This window comes from Pituophis catenifer, unplaced genomic scaffold (genome assembly GCF_029215685.1).
Source record: "Pituophis catenifer annectens isolate HBS135680 unplaced genomic scaffold, rPitCat1.0.hap2 SCAF_7, whole genome shotgun sequence".
Taxonomy (NCBI): domain Eukaryota; kingdom Metazoa; phylum Chordata; class Lepidosauria; order Squamata; family Colubridae; genus Pituophis; species Pituophis catenifer.
Window position 1 is genome coordinate 54947557 of NW_027256887.1, and position 17545 is coordinate 54965101.

The window sequence follows — 17545 nt, forward strand, 5'->3', positions numbered from 1 at the left end:
TGACTTTTCCCAGAATCATTTAGACGAGATGGGTAGCCAAACAATTTGAATAAACATTCAATTTTCCAAATTAATGAAATACTGTCTAAAACGCTAGGTTCATGCCATATTCCTTGAAAAAAATCCTTCTTTTCAATATCTGTTTGAATGACAAATGGCTGGCAACCACTTACCTCCAACAGCAGGAGTGCAAGGAACTCAATTAGTTGGTGAGAAGACAAATCTTTTATATCAGCTGAGCTGAAAGAACCAAGATCACTTTCACTGGCCTAAAGGAAGCCAAATTGGAAAGAAATGTGAAACACATAAGGGCAGGGATATACAAAGGAGCTCAGAGTTTCTAAAATACAAGGATCTACATTCAGAAGGATTTCATTTATCAAACCTCACTTTGGTAAATAAGGATCAAACACCAAGGCTTCAGTTTTCTTTAAAGACAAGAAATGTTTTGTCTTACATACTTACAGAATTATAAAGATAACAAATATCTGCAAAGACAAGATTAGAATAGACTTCCTACTGTATGTGTAACTTATTCCAATTGCAACAAGGAAAATTAAAGCCTTACTTCCACATAATTATGAACAACTTTATATCATAGCATTATGGCAAGTACCTATTTCTATTGAGTAAATTCATGCAATGTCTCTCAAACTCATACTATCACTAATAAAAATATATATGAAGAAATAATGTTCAAAACAGTCTAAAATAGCAGCTAACAAAAATATTTCAGTATAAAGGCAAGTTGTTAAGGACCTTGTATTAAATTCTATACTATGAAAGTGGAAGTCAATGCAAAGTGGAACACTAAAATAGCACTTGACAAACATATAAAACCTTCTGTGTATTAGAAGTCATTAACTCACTTTGATCCATCTTTGGCTCAAGGCAACACAAGCATTTGACAATGTAGTATCATATCTGATGATGGGAAAAAAGAACAGGATTTGTTTACAAATGTAAAAGTGTGTGTGCATGAAATTACATGTTTATTTTTGGCACATGCCTAATGCTCTACATGCATTGAGCAGATTATGTAATATAAAGAACTTTGCTTACAGATATGTAGAATTTTTTAAAAAATAATTCAAAAATATTCTGTAGCTATTTGATTCTTGATTTTTGAATACTGGTAATATTGATTTTAATACATTTATTTTTATACAAAACTATTCTATATGTACTGTAGATTTAGATCATATAAAAAAAAATAATGTGTCTCATATTCATCTAGCAATCAGCTAAATGCTCATATCAACATAACAAACAAAAGATCCAGAACAAATAACGTAGATTTTTAAAAACAAACATCTTTATTAAGCAATAGCTTTAAAAATACAACTAAAAGCTCTGCCTGTAAATATGGAGATGGGGAGAACTACTAGAGGAAAACTCTTACTCAGGTTTTACTGGTGGCATACCAGGAGTATGCATCCATGCAGTCCAGTCAACTTTGTTAAGAACATTAACCTAGAAAAAAAATGACATCCTATTAGCCAAAATGAGGGCAGTGAACCAAAATTGCTTTTAAAGTCATATCAATTTCTTACAATATAACATACCCCACTTTTTTTAAAAAAAAGTCACCAAAACAAATTAAATGCAGTTGAATATGTAAGAAATCATCAAGTCTCCAGATTCTCAGATATACCGTATTTTCCGGCGTATAAGACGACCGGGCGTATAAGACGACCCCCTACTTTTCCTGTTAAAATATAGGGTTTGGGCTATACTCGCCGTATAAGACTACCCCTCTTCCAACGCACACCAAATAAAAATTAAAAAAACATCAACTGGCTCACCCACAATGTAAAAGCAGCTGTGCTAGACCCAAAATGGCCCCTGAAACAAGCAGGAACCTCACACAGCCACAAAAAGCCCCAAAAAACAACTTTCACGCTTTACACACACAACACAACACAACACAACACAACACAACTGGCTCATCCACAATGTAAAAGTAGCTGTGCTAGACCCAAAATGGCCCCTGCAACAAGCAGGAACTTCACACAGCCACAAAAAGCCCAAAAACCCAACTTTCACACTTTACACACACAAAATTCCACATACAGCTTTGTGAGATTTTGTGTGTTTGTGTAGTTAGAGTGAAACACTACAGAAACACACTAAATCTCAGAAAGCTGCACAAATATTATTTTATTTTATTTTTATTTTTATATGAAAGCTAAATTTAAACTTCCTAAACTTTAAATGGCTAGGTCTAAAAAAGAACTAAAAAAAACCCCAATTAACTATTTTTTTTTTAAAGATCCCAAAGGGGAAAAAAACTTACGGTACCCAATAGAACAGGGGTCTCCAACCTTGGCAACTTTATGACTTGTAGACTTCAACTCCCAAAATTCCTCTGCCAGCTTTGTTTCTGGGAGTTGAAGTCGCTTGCTGATGGAATGGATTCAGGCAAGCGAAGCAAGGCAAGCAACTAAGGCAGTGGTTCTCAACCTTCCTAATGCTGCGACCCTTTAATACAGTTCCTCATGTTGTGGTGACCCCCAACGATAAAGTTATTCCTAAAACCATCAAAAATATGTGTTTTCCGATGGTCTTAGGCCAGGGGTCCCCAACCTTTTGGACCTCAGGGACCACCAACTTCATAATTTTAAATTTCGCAGACCACTAATACGAATCCAGTGCCCCGCTTGCTGAAGCACCTGGACTCCCAGTACGGGATGGGGTCCTTCAGGCACTCTCCATCCTCTCTGTCTCTCTCTCTCTCTCTGTCTCCCACTCTTTCTCTCTCATTCTCTCTTTCTCTTTCTCTCTCTCTCATTTTCGCTTTCTCTCTCTCTCCCTCTCTTTCTTTCTCTCCCACTCTTTCTCATTCTTTCTCTCTCCCCCCTCTCTCATTCTCTTTCTCTCTCCCACTCTTTCTCATTCTTTCTTTCCCCCACTCTTTCCCTTTCTCTCCCCTCTTTCTCATTCTTTCTCTCTCTCCCACTCTTTCTCTCTCATTCTCTTTCTCCCCCCTTTCTCTCTTTCTCCCACTCTTTCTCTCTTTCTCCCCCCCACTCTCTCTCATTCTCTCTTTCTCTCTGTCCCCCTTTCTCTCCCCCCCACTTTCTCTTTCTCCCTCCCCCTCTTTCTCTTTCTCTCTCTCCCACTCTTTCTCTCTCATTCTCTTTCTCTCTCCCCCTCTTTCTCTCTCTCCCCACTCTCTCCCTCTCATTCTGATTCTCTCATTCTGATTCTCTTTCATTTTCTCTCCCTCTCTCTCATTCTCTCTCTGATTCTTTGGTTCTCTTTGATTCTGTCTCTTTCTCTGTCTCTCATTCTCTCTCTCTCACTCTCTCTCTCTGATTCTCTCTGTCTCTTTCTCTCATTCTCTTTCATTCTGTCTTTCTCTCTCTTTCATTCTTTGTCTCTTTCTGTCTCATTCTGATTCTCTCTCTCTCATTCTCTCTTTCATTCTTTGTCTCTTTCTCTCTCTGTCTCATTCTGATTCTCTCTCTCATTCTCTCTTTCATTCTTTGTCTCTTTCTCTCTCTGTCTCATTCTGATTCTCTCTCTTTCTCTCTCTTTCTCTCTCTCTCTCATCTCATGGGCCAGCCAGTGTCTTGGGGCTGAGAGGAAGTCAAGCATCTCCCTGAGAGACTGAGGGCCGGAAGAAGTGTGGGAGCGAAGCACTACTTGAACTTGTGCGGCATGAGCATTCGCCTTGGTATATTTGCGCCAGCCGATGGCCAAGGCAGCCCTCATCTGTCTGCTGAAAGTGCAGCATCAGGATTCTGCCTTGCTATATTTGCGGCGCAAGGCAGCCTTTGTTTCCTGCTGCTTGGGACTCAGAGCGGTAAATAGCGTCTGATCCGGAGAGCAGCTGGATTTTGCTCTCTAATCCGGATGCCAGATCGGCCCCCTGCAAACTCTCGTCTCTCAAGGAGCGCTCCCTGAAGCGGGGCTGGAAACTTTGGTTGGACTGCTTGAGAGAGGAGAGCTTGCAGGGGGGCGATCTGGTGTCTGCAACAGAGAGCGGCATCCGGCTTTTTCTCTCCGCTGTAAGAGCGCTGTAAGAGCGGCAGCCCTCATCTCCTAATGCTTGGGACTGCAAAATCCAGCTGCTCCCCGGACCAGTCACCATTTACCGCTCCGAGTCCCAAACATTAGGAGATGAGGGCTGCCGCTCTTACAGCGCTCTTATAGTGGAGAGAAAAAGCTGGATGCCGCTCTCCGTTGCAGACACCAGATCGCCCCCCTGCAAGCTCTCCTCTCTCAAGCAGTCCAACCAAAGTTTCCAGCCCCGCTTCAGGGAGCGCTCCTCGAGAGACGAGAGTTTGCAGGGGGCCGATTTGGCATCCGGATTAGAGAGCAAAATCCAGCAGCTCTCCGGATCAGACGCCATTTACCACTCTGAGTCCCAGGCAGCAGGAAACAAAGGCTGCCTTGCGCCACTCCTGACACAAATATACCAAGGCGGAATGCTGTTGCCGTACAAATGAAAGTAGTGCTTCACTCCCACAGCTTCCAGCCATCGCAAACGCCGCTTCTTCCCGCTTCTGCCGCCCCCTCCCCCACCGCCACAACAGCACCATTCATTCCGGATGGCGAGGGTTGCGCTCGTTTTTCTGTATTGCACCACCATCAAAACCCCTGTGAAAGGGTTGTTTGACCCCCAACCACTGAGCTAAGGTAAGCAAGCCAGGAAAATGCGCTGCGCACTCCCACCCTTTGCCTGCGAGCCCGGACGCTGATCCGGATGGCTGCAGAAGGAACTGGGCACCGGCTGTCATGTCTTTTCTGCTGTGCGGGGTTCGGCACCTGGGCTCCCGGGGTTTAAGCCCCTGGGCCAGCCCGTGCTGCTCCAGGATGTTAGCTTCGGGCTCCTTGGAATCGCTGCCGGGTGGTTCTTCCCGTTGGGGCGATGGTGGGTGGCTGCGAGCCTGGAAGAGGTGGTGAAATGCAGAGCAATACCTCGTGGGGAAGGAGTCCGCCGTGGCTCCCGCAATCCAAGCGACGCTGATCGCTGCCGAACCCCGCACAGCAGAAAAGACATGACAGCCGGTGCCCAGTTCCTTCTGCAGCCATCTGGATCAGCGTCCGGGCTCGCAGGCAAAGGGTGGGAGTGCGCAGCGCATTTTCCTGGCTTGGCGCCGATCCGGACGACTGCAGAACGAACTGGGCACCGGCTGTCATGTCTTTTCTGCTGTGCGGGGTTCGGCACCTGGGCTCCCGGGGTTTAAGCCTCTGGGCCAGCCCATGCTGCTCCAGGATGTTCGCTTCGGGCTCCTTGGAATCGCTGCCGGGCGGTTCTTCCTGTTGGGGCGATGGTGGGTGGCAGCGATCGGCGTCGATCGCTGCGCACTCCCACCCTTCGCCTGCGAGCCCAGGTGCCGATCCGCTTGGACTGCGGGAGCCACGGCGGTGCTGGCCAGGCTGGGTCTGGTGCGGTGGGCGGAGATGAAGGAGCAGCCTCGGCGGCAGCAGCAGCAGCAATTACAACGGGAAAAGCCATGGGGAAAGGAGGACGAGGAAGATCTGGCAAGGCGGTGCGAGCACTTCATGGCTCCTCCGGTGAGCGGATTGCGAGAGCTGTGCGACTGGGGCGGAGACATGCGAAGTCGCATGGAGCTTCTCATAATGGAGACTCAGAGCCAGGTGTGCAAGGCGCTGGCCCAGGTCGACCGCGCCACCGCTTTCACCGTGGACTGCTGGGAAAGGAAGGAAGGTGACCCGAATTCCGGGGTTGAGTGGGGACGCGTTCCTTTCTCGTGGGCCGCGCACTGCCTGGCACCTCTTGTAGGTTGGAACTAATTCGGAGTACAGCTTCCCCTCAATGTTGCCGGTGCTCCCAAAGTGTCATCGGTCAGCGCCAGCAACTCAGATTCGGGTACCCGGCGTATAAGACGACCCCCGACTTTTGAGATGATTTTCCTGGGTTAAAAAGTCGTCTTATACGCCGGAAAATACGGTAGATTTTACTCATAATGAATAGAATACAATTCAGTCATTAACAACTAAAGCACGGGTTGACTTAGCTGGATGCATGCAGGCATAAATATTTAAATAAGATACTTTTTATACATATTTCTTCAAAAGTACTTCTATTCTAATCCCAAGCCATATAATCCTGAATAGTATGTGAATTTAAATTACTGTGCTGCTTTATCATTTTACATCCCCATGCTGGAATCCTCATAATGACATATTTTGTTTATATTTATACTACTAAAATTTTCATGTCTGTAACTTTTAAGTGGGGCGAAATGGGGCATCTTAGGATAAAACCTTTTCATCCAAGGTATCTCAAATGGCCTGGATCCATGAATCCAAAGGAATGCAGTTCAGAAAAGTTATGGCAGCTTCAGCACAATGGGGCTGCTGCAGTACAGAATTCTCATTTTTAACATTCTATGACAGTTTTCTAGCCACACTCACTATCTCACCTATCCAGCAACAAGCACTTATCTGCCTTCTTGGGAGAGAGGGAGGGAGAAGGAGGAAGTTTTCTGTTTCTCTGTTTAGATAAGGAAGAAAGGAGGAGGTAGGGAGGAAGGAAGGATGGAAGAATGGAGCAGAGAAGTAGGTAGGGGGAGGGAAGAGGGAGATTTCCAATGCTCTCTATTAGTTTTTCATGACAAAACTCAATAAAACTCAGAAAGCTGGCAGGAAGTCATAAGTTATTCCTGCTCCCACTGTTTTTCTGTTTAGGTAAGGAAATCTCTTGGAAAGAATGTCTGAACAGGTCATAGATTAAACTATAGCTGAGTTTAAGAGACTAAAAAGTCACTCAAGTGGCTGCTAGGTGAAAAGGAATAATAGTCACTGGTTTCAGATGGGCAGCTACACAAATTGGATAAATAAATAAAAAGCAAACTAGTTTATTGAAAGGACTATGTATAAAACAGTTTGATTTCATTTCATTCCATTCTTTTAGTTTGAATTGTAAGTAAAATCTCGAATTGTAAGAATAGCATCTAACCTTATCCTTGAAATAGGAGTAGAGGAAATTCTTCCAGTCTTCAGTCACTATACTCTTGTATGCAAACTGTTGGATGTATGCCCTCAAGAAGCCAATGAAGACATCTGTGGGAGTATGACATATATTAATCAACAGTAGAATGTCTACGTTAAAGAAAGTTATGTAGTTTTAAAATAAATAAATACCTGGTCCACCAAGCAGCTGCTCCAGATGAAGCAATAAAGCAAAGCCTTTCTCATATGGAACAGAAGAATATGCAACATCAGGGTCTACTTCCTTCAGACTAGGGATCAAATTAGTCACTTCATTTGTGCTTCCAAGATTATTAATCTAGAAAACAGTTATGAAAATTAAGATTTTTTTAGCAGCACATTTTACACCTCTGCTCTGCAAGCCGCTTTTACTACCTGTATGCTTTTGGATACAATTCTCTTTTTTTAAAAAGTATATTCATTTTGTTTTATCATAGAAGGTACAAACAAAAAAACAAAATAATAAACAAAAAAAACAAAATAAAAACCTATGTCCAGCACTAACAACATAGAAAGAAGATTGGTGTACAAAAAAGGAGAAAAGGAGACCCAAATATCAAATAAATTTGGGTAAGGTGCTGGTAATGCTCAATAGAGCCCCACATGATGCGGGGCGGATATATTTGAGGTGGTGCTTATTCCTATTTACATCTACCCATGTCATCAGATCTGCCAAGACAACCATGCTCTGGGTCCCATCTACCAAGGAATGTCATCTGATGGGACCCAGGAAGAGAGCTTTGGTGCCCGCCCTTTGGAACTAGTGATTCACTTTGATGTAATGGTTAAAACGCTGGCCTAGAAAGCAGGAGACTATGAATTCTAGTCTCATTATAGGTATGAAAGCTGGCCGAGGGACCTTGGACCAGACCCTCTCTCTCAGTCCAACCTACCTTACAGGGTTGTTGTTGTTGTGGGGAAAATAGAAGGAAGGAGTTTTATTTAGACAAGCCCAAACACACTGCAGCAACTTGGAACAGAAAAAAAAAAAAAGGAAATAGAGAATTTATACAACATATTCCAACAAAATGAAAATCCACACAACTTTATCAAAAAGTCCCTGACCACTCAACCCAATAAAGCACAATCAACACAAACCCTAAAAAGAATTACACTGCCATACATCAAGAATATCTCAGAAACCACCAACAGACTCCTACAACCACATGGAATCAGCATGGCACACAAGACAACTAAAGCCCTTAATAACATCCTAAGCAACCCAAAAGAACCCAACAACCCAGAAGAAAAAACAGGAGTCATCTACAACATACAATGTAAGGACTGCAACAACCACCATGTACGACAAACAGGCAGAAGACTGGCAGAACGCATCCATGAACACCAACTAGCAGTCAGAAGACATGATGAAAATTCTTTAATTTCACAACATATAGAGATTTAACCATAGTTTCAATTGGGAAAATGTGGCCATCCTAAGACCAGCCAAGTCCAAAACACCAGGGAATTTCTAGAAGCCTGGCATTCTGACAAATCAGCCATCAATAGACACATTAACAACATCTATAGCAGTGGTGAAATCTGAATTGGTTTACTACCGGTTCGCTGGCTGCATGTGCACAGTGCGCACCACGCACCAAATGCGAGGTGCACGCGCAGTGTACACCAAAAAGAGGCATGCGGTAAATAGAACAGCACGTGACGGTGAGCATTGCTTTTAAAAGTAAAAAAAAAAAAAGCCTCTGACGATCGCACTGCTCAGCTGGGATCGTCAGAGGCTTTTTTTTTAACCTTTTAAAAGCATTTTTTCTACAACTTTTTCAAAGAGGATTGTAGAAAAAAATGCTTTTAAAAGTAAAAAAAAAAAAAAGCCTCTGGTGATAGTGCGACTCAGCTGGGCATGGGGGGGGGCAGGGATTTTTGCTACCCGTTCTCCGAACCACCCGCTGCCATTGCTACTGGATCAGACGATCCAGTCCAAACCAGGAGCATTTCACCCCTGATCTATAGACTGTGCAACGGACTGTCACCCAGCGCAAAAGAGAACAAAAAGACTATAGAATCTCTCCACCAGGAATCAGCACCCAGATCAGCATAGATCACGGGTGTCAAACTTATGGCGTCACGTTGCCGTCACATGACATTTTTCTCCTTCGTGGAGCTGGGGTGGGCATGGCCTGCATGTGATGCATCCGGCCCACGGGCCGCGAGTTTGACACCCCTAGCATAGATTAACTCCAAGGTTAACATCAGACCAACAATCAAGCAAACAATATCCCAATCAAGAAACTATCAAATAAGCCAAGAGCAAAAAGCCCAACCAAAGAATCCCTAAGACCACCCCCACCAATACTGATAGGCAAGCCACTGGAATATAAACTGACAGCAAACTGCACTCCTCGCTAGCACTGATGATGTTACCTAATTTGGGTAATGAAATGTCTGCAAGAAAACAAGCAAGCTCAGAGAGCATCAAGGACTCCTCTTTTCAACCCGGAACTACTAATATTCTCCTTTATTCAGGAGTATTATGTAATATTTGCTGCCCCGAGTTATTTATAAAGAACTAAAGACAGGATAGAAATATAATAAATAAATAAATAATTTCCCTGGACTGGTCTTTACCCTTCTGGCATCTAGAAAGTCCCTGAAGACATGGTTGTGCCATCACACTTAAGGGGCCAGTGGAAGTGGTGAGCATCTTCAATGGTTTTGCTGAATCAGATGTATTGCTTGCATTTACCTACTGATTGTGACTGTTTTGTGTCTGAATTTCTGACAGTAGTTTTTAATATAGTTGTATGCTATTTTATTTGCATTTTTATTGTTCTTGCTATTGTTTTTAATTGTTGTGAGCTGCCTAGAGTTGTATATATGAAATGAGCAACTATAAAAATTGAATAAAGTCTATCAATCAATCAGGTTTTTTCCTGGCTCATGAAACTTTGGGCACTGTAATGTCTACCCTGCCCATATCTAGATCAGACATAGAGCAATTTTTAAAGAGAGAGGGAACTTTTATAAGCCCAAAATGTTTTAACTAAAATGATTTTAGATTTTATTCCTCAAAATACACTTTCTTTTTATTACGTTGACTTCTGGCTCTTTTCCCCAATTCAAGTGAAATCTGAGGATTGGGGAAAGCTGAATTCAAGTGTATATCAAGTGAAAAAATTGGTTAGCCATAAAACCTCAAATAATGCAAGAAAATGTTGAAAGATTTCCTGCCTAACATAATAAGGAAGTTTGCACACTGTATCCACCACTTTGAAGGTGCATTTCAGTAGCAGGACATGAGAACCTACCTCCAACAATACTCATATAATGGAACTTCCTAATCAAATAAATGTTTCATTATTAGTCTTTTCTGAATTAAGTTCCACACATCTTTGTCTTGTTTAAATATTCTGTTTGATAAAGAATTCTTCAACTTATTTTATATACTTCTTCTGCTGCTGCTTAATGGATTTATTTTATTTAATTTACATATTTCTTTCTCAGTTTGAATATTGAAAATGCCAAGGAAGGGGCAATAAAGCAAACATTTCCAAAAATTAAGTCAGTTTAAGGAGAGAGTATAATTTTGTGTCTTGAAGTCAGATGCATTTACTTTAAATGCTTAAAAAATACCTATTTAATATTTAAAATATCTTTACTCAATACAGTAGTCCTTGACTTATGACAATTGAGCTCAAAATTTATGTTAAGTGAGACATTTGTTAAATGAGTTTTGCCCCATTTTATGACCTTTCATGCCACAGCTTTTAAAGTGAATCACTGCAGTCGTTAAGTTAGGGATACTTAACGGATGTTAAGTGAACTGGCTTCCCCATTGACTTTGCTTGTCAGAAGGTTGTAAAAGATGATTCATATGATCCCAGGATAATGCAAGTTCATTGTGAAGCATCTGGATTTTGATTGCGTGACCATAGGGATGCTGCAATGGTTGTTAAGTGTGAAAAATGGTTGTGTTACTTTTTCCAGTACTGTTGTAATTTTGAACGGTCACTAAATCATCATCATATTCATTTAATGACCCCATAATCTCTTGTAGGGTGGAGTCTAGGCTACTGAATGGAGCTAGCAGAGTGTTTTAATGGCCGGATGCCCTTCCTGTTGCCAATGCAGAGTTTTGTTCAGCAGATAAATTCTTAGTGTGCCCAGAGAGAGAGAGAGATATCTGCCTCTACCTAGGATCAAACTCACAGCCTCCTGATTGTGAGGCGAGAGCTCCACCTCTAGGCCACCGCACCACTTTGAACGGTCACTAAATGAACTATTGTAAATCAAGGACTACCGGTTCAGTTCAATGAATTTTAATACAAAATAAATGCCATTATTTAATCAGGCATTTTAATTTTTTAGTCATAAAGAGAGTCCAGGGCATGCAAATAAACACAGCACATCTTTCCCACATTTTAAAGCAGCTTTTCCCAAACCATGTGGCTGCCTGATACACAATCCCAGGAAAGGAGACCGAAACTATTTTAGGTATTGCAAGGAGTCTCTGAAAATAACCTCTGGAATTCTGCACGTTCCTATTTATTATTATGCTTATTATCTTCAGATTACCTGGAAGATTCAGATGACTCAGGATTGCGGGCAGTGCTGGGATTCAAATAATTTAACAACTGGTTCTCTGCCCTAATGACCAGCTGGGTGAGCGTGGTCATGGTGGGCGTGGCCAGGGGTGTGTGACAGGCAGCACTCGGCCTCCTGCAACCTCCGGGAGCAAAAATGGGTTGCTCCCTCCCGCCCCATTTTGGGCCTTGTAGGCCTCTCTGCATTTACCTGGGAGCTAAAACGAGGTGCGTGGAGACTCCTGGAACGGGCGTGGCAGGAAGGGGCAGCCAACAATTTGACAACCGGTTCGCCTGAACAGGCCCAAACTGGCTGAATCCCACCACTGATTGCGGGCCTTTCATAAGGTGCTAAAGACTTGTTCTTCTTCCACAGACACGAGGCTAGGTGTTACTGGTGTGTTAATACATGTATTGAATTCCCCCTAGATGCTTGGGGAGTTTAAACTGGTTTTAGATGGATTTGCATTATTTGTTCTATTATTTATTAGCTATCCAGACTCATGTGTCAAGGGAGTAGTAGTGTAGATTTAAATACTCCATAAAGAAATAATTCACTTACTGTGTTTTGTAACTCTCGCCAGCCTCCTAGAGCCTGAAAGTGCCTAAATTGTTCTCCAAACAGCCGACCACCAATTCTGCGTTCTAGATAAACAGTATGCCCCTCATTTAGCCTAGAATATGAAGCAGATAAATGAGTATTTATTTTGATAGACCCTTAAACAAAAAAAAATTCTTCAAACATTTGGATTTCACCTACCAAAAGTGTTCCCAGGTCTTGTTTGTTACCAAATTCCCTGTCCAGCTATGAGAAATTTCATGTGCAATAACCTGAAATGTATAAAAATGTATTGTGGCTTCTTTAACTCAAAGAGACAATAGGAGCAAAATCACGTTTTGTTTTACTAGTTAATGTCTTTGGCACCGAGTACAGAATTACATGAAGGAGAATGCCATCAAATGGATGCAGCCAGAAGAAGATGGAGAACTTGTTTTTCCAATGCTCATATAATCTCCTAAATCTCTTAAATGTATTTCAGTTATAAATTTCTATATGAAATTCTATAAAATACAAACCTTTGCCATTTTTATTATTAATATGTATTGAATATTTTTAAACTAAATAAGTAATAATATTTATTATCTGAAGATATTTATGTAAGATCTGAGCAACCCATTTACATTTCACAGTGTAGTATATACTCATAAATGAGCAAATTTAGAATTATACTTACATTGGATAATGATCTGTCACCAGCCTGCACAAACAAAAAAATGTGGGTAATTAAGTCTCTAAATTAAGTCCTACAATATTATGGACAATAATATTACTTAACAATTAGTCCTACAATATTATGGTCTAATTTGGACAAAAAAAATAGTTTATAGGTAGTCTTCGACTTACATCAGTTCACTTAGTGACTGTTACAGCAGCACTGAAAAAAGTGACTTACAACCATTTTTCACATTTACAATCTTTGCAGAATCCCTATGTCACATGATCAAAATTCAGACACTTGGCAACTGACTCATATTTATGACGAATGCAGTGTCTCAGAGTCATATGATCCCCCTTTGTGACCTTCTGACAAGCAAAGTCAATGGAGAAGCCAGGTTCACTTTACAACCATGCTACTAACTTAACAATTGCAATGATTCATTTAGCAACTATGGCAAGGAAGGATGTAAAATGGGGCAAAGTTCACTTAACAAATGTCTCATGTAGCAATATAAATTTGGGGGTCAATTGTGGTCGTAAGTGGCTACCTGTATAAGGACATATCAAAAGACAAGATACTGTGAAAATTTCACAAATGAAATGGGGTCAAACTGATTCAGTATTATTTTCTAGTATATTATTCTATTCTATTATTCCATTATCAAGTCAAACTTACTAATAAAGTAGGAGTTACAAAAGTGAGGCAGGGATTCTCCATACCACCATATGGAAATGATGGGGGCAACACCAGCAAGTCATATTGACCCCAGACATAAGGACCTGCCAGATCTTCTGCTATTTTCAGCATGGCTTCAGTCTGAAACAAGAATGAGCAAACCAGTGTTTAATGTTTGAACATGTGATTATACAGAAGACAAATAAATACACAAGCATATATAGCTGTTATCATTATGCAAGTAACCCACCACACCAAATTCATAAGCTGATTTGTCCACCAGTTCCTTTTCAGCCCACACCAAAGTTCTAGGGCCAATTACTCTGTAGAACAAAATTCAATTAGATAAATGAAGAATACTGTTTGGATTTCATTACTATGCAAGACAGTATTAACTAGAGCAAATTAATTGCAGTGAAGAACATTGAAATGCAACCATTCCTAGGTAATTGTTTCAGTTATTTTTGTTCCTAATACTGTTTCTTGACTAATCTTCCACTCATATACTGATTATCACGGAAAGAACAGGCATATGCCTCACTTTCTCCCTCATCTCTTGCCCCTGGGCATGTGGATGCCTTTTACCAGATGACAGAATTGATAGTTCCCTGCTGCCATTTGCAATAAGAAAATGAAATCTGATTCTTCCCAGTCAACTGACCAGGTGGCTGGTAGAACAGGTTCATTGCCTGAGATGTGTCCAGCAGAGAAACCAAGCAGCCTTTTTCCAGTGACCAAGAGCCACAAACAGCAACTGAGGATGTAGGATGCTTAAACTCCCCCCCCCCACTTAACCAGCATTCAACTTTATTACTCTCACCTGCTTTCCAAGGCACCAACTACTAAAGCAACCAGATAACTGGGTATTGGAACCTAACATAGAGGAAGAAAGGAAGTAAGTTCTTAGAAAATAAAAACATAACTACAACAGACCTATATGTTTGACAGCTTAAAATTAGAAGGTGGTTGCTGAAGAAAAGTCATCCATATGACTTGTATGATACAATATGTCATGTGAATACTCTTACATTTTGAATGAAACGGAATATCTTCCTAGTTTGGTCTTCTGGATCAAGCAAGTCTCCATCTCTCTTGGCACTCATAAGAGCCACCAGCTCACTTGGAACAGATATCTAGTTAAACACAAAACATATCTTTAATTTCTACCCAATATGACAATGCTTTTCCTTTTAATTAAAATGCTAATTTTGCAACAATGCAAAACTTCTGTTATGTGCTATGTATATGCTCCCCTCTCCTTCCAAATGCTCCCTCTACGTCTTGCTATTTTTCAGCTTTGATTCTACTGTACTACATCCTCAACAGCTCATTGAAGCAAAATTAGATATAAATATGTACAGTACCTGAATTATATAAGCTTATAGTAAACGTTTCATTATCTAGCATTTAACAAGAAAACTAAGTGCACAACTTTAATTCAAATAAATTATTTTAAGTGTAACCATTACAAAAAACAAAGAGAGGTGTTCAAGCAGACAAATCCTAAAAATGTATCTTCCATGCATTTAGCCTGTACAAATAAAGCCTTGACATATGAAGAGCTCTTTTATACAAGGGTAAGGTCTTGGCCAATTGTAGTTCCCTCATACATTAAAACCTATATTGTATATTGTATATTTAGGGGTAGAATGTCTTGCCAAATGGGTAGAAATATGGCTACTGTAGCAAAAGTAGCAAGAAAACAGTGGAGTTGCAATTATAGAGTGTGCTGGGGAAAACAAATAATTTGTACCTATAGTAGCCTGGTTTCAGACGTGGCTTCTGCTGGGTGGGTCTGTCTGTCTGTCTGTCTATCATTTTTAGTAACTGTCCATTTCCTTCACACCCTTTGTGGGTGATCTCAGAAAGGATCCTGAGAAACACAATGATTCTCGTCTCTCAGGATTTTTTAATGGCTTTCAATAATGTTAACCACAGTATTCTCAGAACTGTTTCCAAGGTCTGAGAGTTGGATTATGCAATAGTAGTTCTGCTTTCTATTTGAAAGATGTTTCAGACAATGGTGGTACAAGGAGTAGGTTGGGTCCTTCATTCATCTGTTAGAGTGTGCTCCAGGGCTTGTTTCACCTATACCATTTAACATCTACATGAATATGCTAGGAGAGGTCACCTACAATTTGAAGTGCACTATCATCAATATGCTGATGATATCCAGATGTACTGTCCCCATTGTTCTAGAGGCAAATGTAGTGACTTCCTTATGCATGAAGGCTGCTAGGGTCAGGATAGAGAAAAAGTGTCTCAAATTCAAGTCAGGCAAGCAGAGTGATGACTAATTCAGAAATCTGCCGATTATAGGACTATACCATTTATGATTCCCAGGTGCACAATCTGAGGATTCTTTTTGACTAGAACCAGGAGAGGCCTTTGATCAGCTTTGGCTAGTACTCCTGATGTGACAATATATGGAACAGGATACTCTGATAGTTATCACCTATGTATCGTATCTAAGGTAGGACTAGAGCTCACAATCTCCCAGTTTCTAGTCTGATAACCCCTACACCAAACAGGCTTTTATCTCATTACATTACTATAATTTGCTATGCATGGGTTGCCTTTGAAGACCACCTGGAAACTTCAGTTAGTTCAGCAGCTTGTGTGTTTACTGGCCAATCCCAGTACTGCTTTGATATATCATACCTGCTAGAGTTGCACTGGTTGCAATGTTTTTCTTAGTGTTATTCAAATGCTAATTGCCATCTATAAACCTTGGGGTCTGGCAAATGTTAATACATACATTTCAAAAAAATCTTTACTCAGAAGGAGCAAACATGACAATGTGTAACAGTGGGCTTCCAACTATTAAGAGAGCTGAATAATTTAAGTGGCTTTTGAGTTGTCTTGTTGATATAAAGATTTGTTGACTGTTGGATATATTTATGTGTAACGTTTATTACTTGTCAAATAACTATAAGAAATTACTTTTATTCTTTTGTCCCTTTTTATTAATATTAGCCCATTCAATATAATTTCCCTATTCAACTCTGACGAAAACACATATGCTCAAAAACATTAATGAAAAATACAAACAATACTGCATCTAGTTATGTTCTGTTTATTTTTCTTTAAAACTCACTTTTCAGACTTGGGTAAATTATCTAAAAAGTAGTTTTTGTTTGGGTATGTCATACGAACCCATTAGCTAATTACAACAGGGATATTTAAATCAGGACTTTCTAATAAGCGATTTTGATAAGAAAGGAAAATGTTTGGTAAGCTTAGCTCTTTAAAGCTACAGAACGCTGGAAATTTCTAACTCCAATAACGGACAGGGCCAACATATCATAGATTTTCATGAAGGTAATTCCTTATGTAATTTGCAATGCAGCAAACAGGATAATTTGAAGAACATCTATATGTTGTAAATTAACTGCTAATCTCAGTATTTTTATGTGGAACTGTAATGACATCATTACATTACATTACATTATACCATTTAATGTTCCTCCAGCACTTTTTAGTTCCCTCTTCTCCTTTTCCAAGTTCTTACCACAACTTTTTTTAAATGTTTGTGGTTGATTTGTTCATTCTGCAAACCAAAATACTGTCTTCTAGCAAACTTGGGTCTAAACCAATATTTCTCAATCTCCGTATCTTTAAGACCTGTGGACTTTAGTTCCCAGAATTTTCCCATCCAGCACTTTAACATGGGTGGAATGGCTCTTTAAGATCTTAAAGTTGCCAAGATTGAGAAACATTAGTCTTAGCCATATAAGTAATATACACCAAAGTACCTATCCAGACTTTACACACAGAAAGTCAACATTTGGTATCTGCCAAGACTAACTGAATATTTTCAGTGTTTAACTATTTCTTTCCTCAAGTCTATCTGGCAGAATCTATGCAATTTTGAAACATACCTTATACCAATTCTGTTGGGCCAACCTAGTACAAAAGGAAGGCATTTCTGCAACATGGAGTGCTTACCTACTAGAGTCTTGGGGAATAATTTAATAAAAGATGCTTCAGGGTATGCAGGAATACGAATGTAGCATCCATTTTGCAAGTCTTTAAAACTTTTAATGCCATATCTTTACCCAGGATCATACAGCTGATCTCTGCAGCTGCCATGTGATCCAGGGAAAAGCTCTGGATGCTTCAAAAAGCCACAGTTTCACAACT

The 17545-nt window shown here is 40.5% G+C and overlaps 1 protein-coding gene across 1 annotated transcript in view; it reads right to left on the bottom strand.

The window, feature by feature from the left end:
* Positions 1 to 17545, bottom strand: part of LTA4H (leukotriene A4 hydrolase) — a 28142-nt gene that overhangs the window by 4061 nt on the left and 6536 nt on the right. The window contains exons 5-16 of the mRNA XM_070946644.1: positions 14431 to 14535; positions 14223 to 14275; positions 13653 to 13725; positions 13403 to 13543; positions 12743 to 12766; positions 12268 to 12338; positions 12070 to 12181; positions 7120 to 7264; positions 6935 to 7038; positions 1403 to 1473; positions 870 to 924; positions 174 to 269 (exon numbers count right to left, since the gene is read on the bottom strand). Coding sequence (XP_070802745.1) covers positions 174 to 269; positions 870 to 924; positions 1403 to 1473; positions 6935 to 7038; positions 7120 to 7264; positions 12070 to 12181; positions 12268 to 12338; positions 12743 to 12766; positions 13403 to 13543; positions 13653 to 13725; positions 14223 to 14275; positions 14431 to 14535 — 1050 coding nt within the window. The remainder of the gene's footprint in view (positions 1 to 173; positions 270 to 869; positions 925 to 1402; positions 1474 to 6934; positions 7039 to 7119; positions 7265 to 12069; positions 12182 to 12267; positions 12339 to 12742; positions 12767 to 13402; positions 13544 to 13652; positions 13726 to 14222; positions 14276 to 14430; positions 14536 to 17545) is intronic.